Genomic DNA, 11,063 nt, shown 5'->3' with positions numbered 1-11,063 from the left:
TTCGCTCCTGAATTCCCACCCCCACCTCCATACACCGCCTGGGGCTGCCCTCACCGAGGCCAAGCCGAAGCACTGAAGGAAAATTTGACTACGCCATGGCAAATACGGTGCCGCTACTGGAAACGCTGGGGAGCGAGGCAACCTCCAGGTCACTATCTCACGCCCAAAAGCCTCATCCCTACACCTTTAATCGCCGTAGGCCCAAATAATCTGCCTCAAACTCCTCCTCCAGCAGCAACTGCTGCTAGCCTGTCATACGCTATGCGCATGCTACAAGTTGAAGCGCTGCCTGACGGCATTTCCTTTCTGAACGATGCTTGCTATTGGTTGTCGAGCATTACCGAGTGCTTTCGTGCCCCTCCGGAAGACGCCGAAGGTAGGGGGAGGGGACTCAAGCGACTCGAGCGCGGCGCGGTGTATTGTGGGGCGGAAGAGAAGAGTCACCGCTGTGTTAGGGCGGCCATCTTGCCTGCGTTCGGATTTGTTCCCGCTTTCGGGGCCTGCTCCTTCTCCTCGCAGCGCAAAGCAGAAGCAAGGAAGGAGACGAGGAGCCCGCCCGGGCACTGCTGATGCGCGCAGAATCTCCTCGAACCGCTATCGGGCGCCGCTAACGAAGGGGGCGGGGGTGGTCAGGCGGTTGCTAGTGCGGCCTCTCCTCTGCCGGGATGGGTCGGTCCCGGAGCCGGAGCTCGTCCCGCTCCAAGCACACTAAGAGCTCTAAGCACAACAAGAAGAACCGGAGCCGATCGCGGTCCCGCTCCAGGGAGAAGGAGCGGGCGCGAAAACGCTCTAAGTCGCGGGAGAGCAAGCGGAACCGGCGCCGAGAGTCCCGCTCCCGCTCTCGCTCCAATACGGCTCCCTCCTCCCGTCGCGACCGGGACCGGGACCGCGATCGCGCTTCCTCCCCGCCCGACCGCATCGATATCTTCGGGCGCACGGTGAGCAAGCGCAGCAGCCTGGACGAAAAGCAAAAGCGGGAGGAGGAGGAGAAAAAAGCGGAGTTCGAACGGCAGCGGAAAATGTGAGCCCCGGGCCTGGGCTGGGAGCTTCGGGGGGCGCCGGTGGGGGAAGGGGAAGGGTGAAGAAAGGTGGTGCTCTGTGCCCTGGTGCCTTTCTCCAGACTAGGGCCGCCTGTGACTGGGGTAAAGGTCTTAAGGCCCTCATTGAGGCCTGACGTCTGTGTAGTTTCCCGCCATCCTTCCCTGTCCTAAGGCTTGGCTCCTTTAGGTGTGTTAGAAACATCCCATTCGGCATGCGAGCCTCCCACACTCTGCCTCGCTGTCCGCGGGATTTGCTCGCTTCCGATCTGCCGCCGTTCTCATAGGCTGCACAAAAACTTAACTGCAGCGGGGGACTCCGCACCCGGGAGGCTTTGTGCTGCACTGCTACACTGCCTGCCCCTCCCCTTCTTTGCATGGATCCTGTTAATGCGTCGAGCGAAGGCATCAGGAGTTGCTCGACTTAGGATTTTAAGACATGCTAGGCAGCGATTATGTTAACATCGAGAGTTTTTTTCGTGTTTTTTTTTTTCCTTTGGTTGGTGTTTTTGTTTTTTGTTTTGTTTTGGGGTTTTTTTGTGTGTGTGGTGTGTATTTTTTTTGGTGTGTGGGTTTTTTTTATTATTGCCGAATAGAACAGTGAGATACTGTGATTTGTTTAATTCGATACCTTTCCTTTTTCAGTTTTCGTTGTGGGAAATGTGGTTTATTTATAAAGTTTACAGAGATAGTTGATCTCTATTTTAATGAACGTTGGATGTGCATTAAAATGTTTAACAATATTATTAACTTACTAGTGAGACCGTTACGGAGTAGAAACAATACCTTTAACATCTGTGGTAAAGTGATTTCTTGTCCTTTGAATGTTACTCTTGCTCATGGGAGCACTGAATCCAGAAATGGTGTTTGTTTTGATGTGTGAAGTCAGGTAGTTCTTCTGATTCTCAGGAAGAGCTTCGAGTTTTATCTGAGCAATATTGTTCTAATGAAGCACATGTTAAGGAGGCTTGGTCACCCAGAGTTGTCACTTTCATTTTCATTTGTTGATAATCTTTGGTAACTTCAGAATTTGAGGGCAGTGTCACCAGAAGCACACACACACGTGAAAGTGTTGAAGGGTTTTTAAGTTACTGATCCTAATTTTGTGGTTTGTAATTTTATTCAGTACATAAATTAATGAAAATATTCATGCATATCTGCCATGAAGAATTGAAGTGTGCTTAACGATTTTAGAATACAGTGAATAGTTTACCTTAGTGTTCTGGAGTTGATTTAGTTCATATGTAAGTAAGTTTTCTATATAAGCTATCTTTGAAATTTTGAAATACCCATGAAGTTTGTATAGGAAAAATATGACATTTGAGTGATAGTGGCAACAGAATAGTAAACTTTTGAGGGAATAACAATATTGAAAAAAGATTAGGTATAGAATTTGGATGCTTCTAGAATACCCCTTAAATTTCAAGAAGAGAAAGTGATAAAACCTAATAGTCTAAAAATGATATTTGAGTAAGTCATCTGTAAATTGTGTTTTATATATTACTATCTACTCATGTTAAATGAAGAAAAATACTTTCTTGCTGACTGAATTACTTAATATTGAAAGTGACTTTGGTTTTGTGTCTATCCGGGTCTTATTACGTATCATAACTTGATTTTTTTCTTATTGTGCTAGCTTTCTATAAAAGCCTTGCAAATACGACATTTTTTTTCCTTAGAAATATTCTGAAATTTAAACTTTTTTTTTTGTCTGAAGATGTTATCAAATAGTTTTTAAGAAGTAAATGGGGCATACTAAAAACGATTTTACATTCATGACTTGTCTTACTTTGGAGTCATGGCTTGGTAGGTCAGGATAATAAACTTACACCTTTTATATAAATATTATATGTACTATTGCATAATTGTCTGTGAGTGTGAAAAGATACCCTTGCTTGGTTTAATGAAATTCAGATGCAGTTTGTTGAAATGAGAAGAATGAAACATTTGCAGGCACAGTGCTCAATTTGAGTGCATAATACATTGCTGAGGATATTTGAAAATTTCAGGCATGATTGTCAGGGTATTTTTTTTTGTAACTATGTACAGTCTTTATTCGGTTAGCTGACTGTTATTCTGTATTTCCCTGATGTTAAACAAAAAGCTAAAATAGTTGAATAAAATATGTGAATATGAGCTTTATGAAAAAAAAAACAACTGTAGAACAGCCTCTCTTGTATGCTAAACTGTATCAGTACAAAGTAATGAGAGTGCTCATTGAGAAATAAATACTCAAGGAAGAAAAACCTTTAAAATAAAAGGGTATATAAAGGATGTTAAAAAGATTGTCCAAAGAAGGACTGAAGGTAGTGACTTGGCAGCGACACACTAACAGAATGGAATTTATGGGTGTTATGGATGGTGGTGGTCTAGTTTGCTTGTCTGAAAAAAATCACCTAGATTTTGTGTTGTTTTGGGAAAAAATGCTTGGCTGAATGTACTATGAGATAAGATTCTTCTCTCTTGAGGAACATAAGAATAAAATTTGTGTTCCAGGCCTGAATATTTAAGTTGAGGGAGGGTTCCAAAACTTTTTGCTGAAGGAGGCAGACTATCCATTTGGTTCAGTGCTGTTGAAAAGAAGGTACATGAACAGGGGTATTTTGAGCCTTTCACCTCAGTATTGCACATGTTTATCTAGATTAGTAATCCATGCTTTATTAACTCCTATCTCATGTTTGCAGGTTGTATACTGAGAAATCTAAAAGTTAGTAAATCCTGTAACAACTTCTTTTAAATGAGTTGATTTTATGTCTCTCAATATAAGTAAGATAGAAAGGTGCAAACATTATGAAAATGATAGGATATTGGGATATTACAACAGTGTTTATTTTAAGCCATGAATTTCTAGTGCTGACAACCTAGAAGATAAATTTGTACAATTGTTCTGTATTTCACAGAATACTTAAAATGGAAGTTCCATTTCAAGGTTAAAAAGAGCAACCTTCTCCCCAAAGCCCATAATAATTCTAAAATATAGTACTCTATGAAGCATAGCTAGGACTATTCACTTTCGTTGGTCTTTGGATGTCTAATTACCATTTTATACTAGCAATTACTACCTAGAAGATTTTTTTTTCTTCCTTTGTTAATATACCTGTGAATTGACCTAACACTTTTGTGTCCTTTTTAGTGAAAACTTAGAACAGTGATAAGGCTAAATGATAATGCTGTTGGGAAACAAGAATTAACACAAGTAGACATTTGAAAATACTTCAAAAACTCAGAACGTGAAAAACTATCGTTTACAAGGATTTACTTAGTACTTGGTATATGTATATTTTACTTTAGATAATTAGAATAGAAATGAAGTACTGCAATAAAGAAGTTAAGGAGAGATGAAGTATTTGAGATTTTACAAGGTAAATGGTTGGATAAGTAGATTACATATATGACACCTGGAAGTTTTGTTAAAATAATTCAAATTATAAATTTGATTTTATTTTCTATTATAGTTTTTAGAGATTAATTTGATGTGGCTTTAAATCAAGGTTTTACAAGATATTATTGTTACATGCAGCTTAAAATTAAAATTAAAAAACTTAAATTCCTGAAGGATGAAGGATGGCCAAAGTTGGGTGGAGTCTTTTTTTCTTAGACTAAAAAGGATCAAAGAGTAGTATGGTAAAGCTGTCCTCTTAAGCTTTGTCTCTTGAGATATGGAGCAATACTAAATATGTCATGGTCTAAATGGTTTTCCTCTAACAGGAACACTGATTGCCTGAATATTCATTTTCCTTAACTTAGGATAAAACATTCTTTAGGTATGTGATCAGTCTATGTAAGGTATAGAAATGTTCAAAAGCCATTCAGTAATGTGGCTCATGCTGTGTTCGAAAGAGTTAGTTTCAGTGCAGCTATTCTTCTATTAAAAAGGTAATCCACATGTTTGCATTTTGCAGTCGTCAACAAGAAATAGAAGAGAAACTCATAGAGGAAGAAACAGCTCGAAGAGTGGAAGAGCTTGTGGCTAAACGTGTAGAAGAAGAATTGGAGAAAAGGAAGGATGAGATTGAGCGAGAGGTTCTCCGCAGGGTGGAGGAGGCTAAGCGCATCATGGAAAAACAGTTGCTCGAAGAACTCGAGCGACAGAGACAAGCTGAACTTGCAGCACAAAAAGCCAGAGAGGTAACGCTCGGTCGTTTGGAAAGTAGAGACAGTCCATGGCAAAACTTTCAGTGTCGGTTTGTGCCTCCTGTTCGGTTCAGAAAGAGATGGAATACAGCAAATCTAATTCCCTTCTTACGTAAACTTGCATTGCTGCGAAACTTAATTTCTAGCCTATTCAGAGGAGCTCACTGATACTTAAACAGTTACTCTCCTAAAACCTGAACAAGGATACTTGATTTTTAATGGAACTGACCTACATATTTCAGAATTGTTTGAAACTTTTGCCATGGCTGCAGGATTTATCAGCGGTCCTTTCATTTTTGGGGAAGGGTATTGAAAATCTGTAATTGTGTATCCTTCATTTGTTTATTTCATTTTATTTACCTAGACTGTAAGAGGCTTTTGCCTTCAGTCAGGCAAAAAGCAGGGTCCAGCAGTGAGCTGCAGTACCTGTCTTTAACAAATAGGTTTCTTATTCTTCACTTAAAATGAATGTTTTCCTTGAGCATACATTGGACTAACTCTGGAACTTCGAGCATAAGCCCATCCACGTCTTCACGAAGGATCTATGTCCAGATCATTATATCCATTTTTAATAACTACTAACAACTCCTTTTTTTTTTTTTTTTTTTCCTGTAGAAGTTATAAAAGAGCAGGTTGCCCTTGTCTGAAGTCAAGCTGAACATGTGACTTGGGTTTTTGGTTTTGGTTTTGGTTTTTTTAATCAGCAGCTGGAGCAGAAGCTGAAAATATCTTTCTGTGAGACAGTAATTTGCTACTAAAGGCTTTGATGCCTGCTTGCACCAGTCATTCCAGGATCCAGAAATTTCAAGACAAGCTTGAAACTGTAAAGGAAATTTGTGCTAAATAGTCTTAAGTCTTAAAATACCTTTTTCACTCTGTACCTCCTACACAGTTTATTGTAAATTAATATTTTGATTGGCTTACAAAAGGACAGACAGTAGCAATGACGCTTTACCCTTCATATTAAATGTGACTTGTCTATCACATAGTATCTTTAAATTACAAACAAACAAAAACCCCAGAACACTGAGTTAAAACTAAGATTAAAAATACCAAATTACATTTGTTTCACAAATTCAAACCATACTGTGAAAGAATTCAAGTTGAATTTAGATGTCTCTAGTCAGTAATGCTTCATGTATAGTGTTTTTTGTTTGATCAGATGTTGGCTTTTGGTTTTTTTAAGTGTTTTTGCTGTTGTCAGTGTGATGTGGAGTAGTCCCATCAGTTCCTGGTAATGCAGAATAAACTTCATGCCTGGAGTGAAGTGTGCTAGCTAGTAGCTGGTTACTAGTCATAGTAAGAAGTTTTCTCTTCATATGCTTGCTTTGTTCGTATTAACTTTTTTTTCTTGTACAGACACAAACCTCTGGCTTACTTTAAACCTTCCAAATAATAAAATAATTCGGATATATATTACGTGAACTGAAACACCTCAGAAACTTTCACGCAGTCTTTATAAGTCGCATAACAGAGTTCCATTAAATTCACCAAGAAAACAACAATTACAAGGCTTTATTTCCTGATCTTGCCTTTCCTGGACTCCTGAATTCAAGTTCAGACTGCAAATGACAGTTTCAACTGTCTTAAAATTGTCAAAATATTAAATGTTAAGTCCATTCTCCCCATGAAAGAAGCCCATAGCTCCATGAAGTATGGATTACCATTTGTATTTTTCACTAACAGTAAATGTATTTTTCTTATTAATTGTTTGCCTTAGGAATGATTTACATATTTTTGTTCCTTCTTATCATAAACATCTGCATTCCTCAGCTCAGCCTTCCTTGTATGTTGTTTCTTTATAAATGGTTGAGCTGCTGATGCAGGTATTGCCAAGCTAACAGTACAAATCATTTTAAAGAGGAAGCTGGCGCGTATGGCAGCCGAGGAGCACACTCTGCAGGACACTGGACAAGACAGTAAATATTCAACTTTTAATGCTGATTAAAGGAGTATAGGTAAAGAATACGTAGGTATACTTAATTGGTGAGACAAACTATTCACTTTATTTATATTTTCTATATTACTTTTTAATTTGGTAAATACTATCCAGTTTTTGTAGTTGTCCTTGTTGATTTGTGTGATATTAAAATTCTAGTAATAAATTGTTAGGATTCTATGATTAGGGAGGGTTTAGTTGGTTGCTGTTTGGACTGGGCGGGGTGATGTAAATTTGAGTACTAGAAACCAGTTTTAGTGGCTGCACAATTTACCGTTGTGAGACGAAATAGGTGGCTGTAATGCTGCCACTTTAAGTCAGTTCACAGAAGAAGTCTGAGAAAGATTAGTGAACATGCAGAAATGAGTATTTTACTTTACTAACATCTTGCCCTGTCCTCCCCTTTAGGAAGAAGAGCGTGCAAAGCGTGAGGAACTAGAGCGAATACTAGAAGAGAATAATCGAAAAATTGCAGAAGCACAAGCTAAACTGGTATGTGAAGATGTAGTTAACCATTCTGTAGGGGAATACAGGTCCCTCTGCCTAATTTGCACACAATTTAAATAAACAAATCAGCCCTTTCTAGAGTTTAACTTGTCTATTGCAGGTTATGGCAGTAGTGTTGCTTTCTTTCCTTGAGCATAAGAGAGCCTTGGCACTAACAGTAGTCTGAAAAAATAGCTCAGGCACAGTTAATTCAGAGAAGAGCTGCCTTTAGAATTTCAAAAAGTACTTTTTTAACTGTATCTCACAGGGAAGTTTGAACTAAGTTTCTAAACACATTCAGCTTCCAGAGCAGAAGTGACTAATTCTGTTTTGTTGAGCAGGACAAGTACAAACTGGATTGAAGGCTAGTATATTGGTTGATGTAGATGTACTGAAAGGGACTTTCAGCATAAGCTTACGATGTCTTAAATTATGAGAGTCTAGCTCATGTTGCTCTTGAAGGCTACTTAAGCAAGTGTCTGCCTCATGAGAACATTCAATGTGATTTATCTGATTCTAATCAATTAATGATAAGCCAAAATAAGAGTTCAGTCAGGATTTAGAAGCAGCTATTGATTTCAGATACTCAAACAATTACACCTTTTTCAGGTAGAGATGATGCTTTAAACTGTTCGAATTACATCTGCTTTAGATCTTTTTGTTTTACCCATTTGTCGAGTTCATACAGTGGAAATGGGACAAATAGAAAATTTAACGCATGAACTGATGTAATTAACTAAATAAGCAGCTTTAGAAGACCATTGGAAGAGCTGTAAGAACTGCAAGTCAGTGTAAGGACTGACTTGTTATACATCAACTAAAGATGTTTTTTAATTAGGAGGTCGTGTCCGGTGTTCAGAGAAAGTAGACCTCTGAAGGTCTACTGCTGCATTATATTGTATCTTCATCTGATGTCACAGGTGTTAAAGGAACTGATCTCTGTATACATTGATTTCCTTAATTAAAATGTATTGTTGGCAAAGCAGTGCTGAAAAACATTGCATGTAAGCACTCAAGGTTTTGATATGTTAGCTGTAGAAAGTTTTCAGTGTTTCCTCTAAACTCAGTTCAAATACCCACTTTATAAATAGCTTCACTGAAACCAATTATGGCATCCAACACAGGTAGAACTGCTTACATACCTATGCAGGATTGGACCTGTTAATATGGACTTGTAAATTGCTTTTATGACTGCAAAATCTGCTGGCCTAAATTCTGCCATTTTCATATATAGGCTGAAGAACAATTGAAAATTGTTGAAGAACAAAGAAAGATTCATGAGGAGAGGATGAAACTAGAGCAAGAGAGACAACGTCAGCAAAAGGAAGAGCAAAAAATTATCCTGGGCAAAGGAAAGTCTAGGCCAAAACTGTCCTTCTCACTAAAAAGCCAGGATTGAATTGCAAGTCTGAACTCTTAAAAAAAAAAAAAAAAAAAGAAAACCACAAAACACCCCAACTTTGTATGGTAGCTTCATGTTGAAGTGTTTTTTTTATTTGTTTGTTTTTTTCTTTTGTGTGTGGGATTTTTTTTTCTGTTTTTTTTTCCCTTTATTTTTTCTTCTCAATTTCTTTGTCTTTTTTGAAAGTCTGGAAAGTTATCTTGTTCTAATAGGGGCTGTGCTCTGCAACTCTTATTTTTTTTTTTTTTTTTTAATTCCATTAAGTTAAACCCTTACCAGATCATTATTGCCTTTTAGACAGTAATCTGTTCTCATCAATTTTGTTTCTGTATTAGTGATCTGAAGCAGATCAGGTCACTTTTATGAACAGTGTATGATCTGGCAAGGTTTTACTGACTCATCAGAGTCTGACTCTGATAATTGACAGAACTTTATACTGGGTATTGCTGACTTTTTTTTTTTTTTTTTTTTTTAAAGTCAGTCAATACATGACTAAATTGCCATAGTATTACTGGACCTCTGTGGTTTACTGTTAAATCAGTGTCCTATAATACTGTCCCATTGTTGCTCTTGATGTTCCTGATACAGGTAAGGAAATAGTTTTGTCATTCCTGCTATATGAAACATAGAGAGAGTTCAGTATTGTCACTGTTAGATTTGTTTTTATTACATTGACAGCATTCAACCAGCGTTCCCCATTGTGTAAATAAACCAATTTGCTGAATAAAGTGAAAGTCTTAAATTCATATGTTTAAGTAAATTTTTTTTTAGTACACTTCTATAAACAGCTATAAGAGTAACAATTCACATTATTAAGTTCAAGACTGTAGTGGTTTGTTATTTTTAAATTTTGCTTTAAACTGTGTGGCTTTTCCTACTTAGAGTACAAAATTACACACAGTAAAAAATCCCTGCAGTTGTGAATGTTTTTTGATGGCTGCTGCTGTTTTCATGAATGTTGGTTTTTATTCTGACAGAGACTTACTTCAGCTGTAGTATCATGTTTAAACAGCTGTTTGGCTTACTGCATCCAGACCAATTCTTTACTATCTAATCCCCTTAAGTTCACCTCATAATATACTATATCGTATAAGTTAAGGTCATTACCGTATAATTAATCTGATGGATCCTGAAGGATTTTAAAATGGACACTTTTTACCCAAAGGACTGGACCGGCTAGCATACTTGAAAGTGTAAAAAGAGAAAGAGATTCTGTCTAAATATATTGGTTTAGCCAGAGAGCAACTGTTACTCATATACAGATCTTGAATGTTACCCATTTATATATACAGGTTTTATTTTGAAAAATGAAACTACAGATTGAAAACTATATATAAAAGTCCCTTTTTGTATATAATTCTTCTACTAAAACCTGAATTACTATAGCTTGTCCAGTTCTGAAACTTCATTTTTCCTGTCAGTGTGCAACATCTGTTGTAGCCATAAAATGAAAGTTACCAGTAGTTGCCTGAGTATTTGAATGTCACTGGACAAAGTTGGAAATAACTCCTTATATTCCCAAAGGATCTGTTTGTGTAGACCTGGCAAATTAAATATGAGAGCAAGTTGAGTGTGCCACTGAAAGCAAGCCGTATTCAACATGCTTTGTATGAAATGTGGGCTTGGGGGCAGACTGATGTGTATCACTTTGTCCAGTATGTCAAGAAAAATGTGAAGACAGTAAAATATCTACATTATTGCTGTACTTAAATTTCCCTATACGTTGTATTACAAAAGAACGTTGAAGGTTGCTTAATGCATAAAAACAAAAGCTGAAGCCAAATAAATCATGTACATGACCTGTTGGCAGGAGCAGGCTGTATTTAAAGCTCAACTGATACCTGTATTTCTAAAACAGAAAACATCCCCTGTTCCCTTATGAGAAACAAGCTATTAAAAGTCAGTATTTGAAACAGACCTATGGATTTTTGTTTCCTCTTCGAAAAGCAAGAAGCTAAGTTCTTCATGCGTGCAGCTGTGGTATCAAGCACTTTGTTCTGCATCACTAATTTGCTAAATAGTAGCATTTTTCTTTACACTTAACATTGTGTAGAGTTAGACTTTG

The 11,063-nt window shown here is 37.7% G+C and overlaps 1 protein-coding gene across 2 annotated transcripts; it reads left to right on the top strand.

The window, feature by feature from the left end:
- Positions 1–439: 439 nt before the first annotated feature.
- ARGLU1 (arginine and glutamate rich 1) lies at positions 440–9,145 on the top strand. 2 transcript variants are annotated; one of them, XM_054391587.1, is made up of 4 exons: positions 440–1,021; positions 4,940–5,165; positions 7,519–7,602; positions 8,831–9,145. In XM_054391587.1, the coding sequence occupies exons 1-4, from the start codon at positions 666–668 to the stop codon at positions 8,993–8,995; spliced, it is 831 nt and encodes a 276-aa protein (XP_054247562.1). In that variant the 5' UTR covers positions 440–665; the 3' UTR covers positions 8,996–9,145. The 2 variants fall into 2 exon arrangements, with proteins under 2 accessions (XP_054247562.1, XP_054247570.1); XM_054391595.1 differs by lacking the exon at positions 8,831–9,145 and having other exon boundaries at positions 7,033–7,558.
- The last annotated feature ends 1,918 nt before the right edge of the window (positions 9,146–11,063 follow it).

This window comes from Indicator indicator, chromosome 1 (genome assembly GCF_027791375.1).
Source record: "Indicator indicator isolate 239-I01 chromosome 1, UM_Iind_1.1, whole genome shotgun sequence".
NCBI lineage: Eukaryota > Metazoa > Chordata > Aves > Piciformes > Indicatoridae > Indicator > Indicator indicator.
Note: the sequence above shows the minus strand (reverse complement) of the source record. Positions and strands in the feature narration are given on the sequence as shown.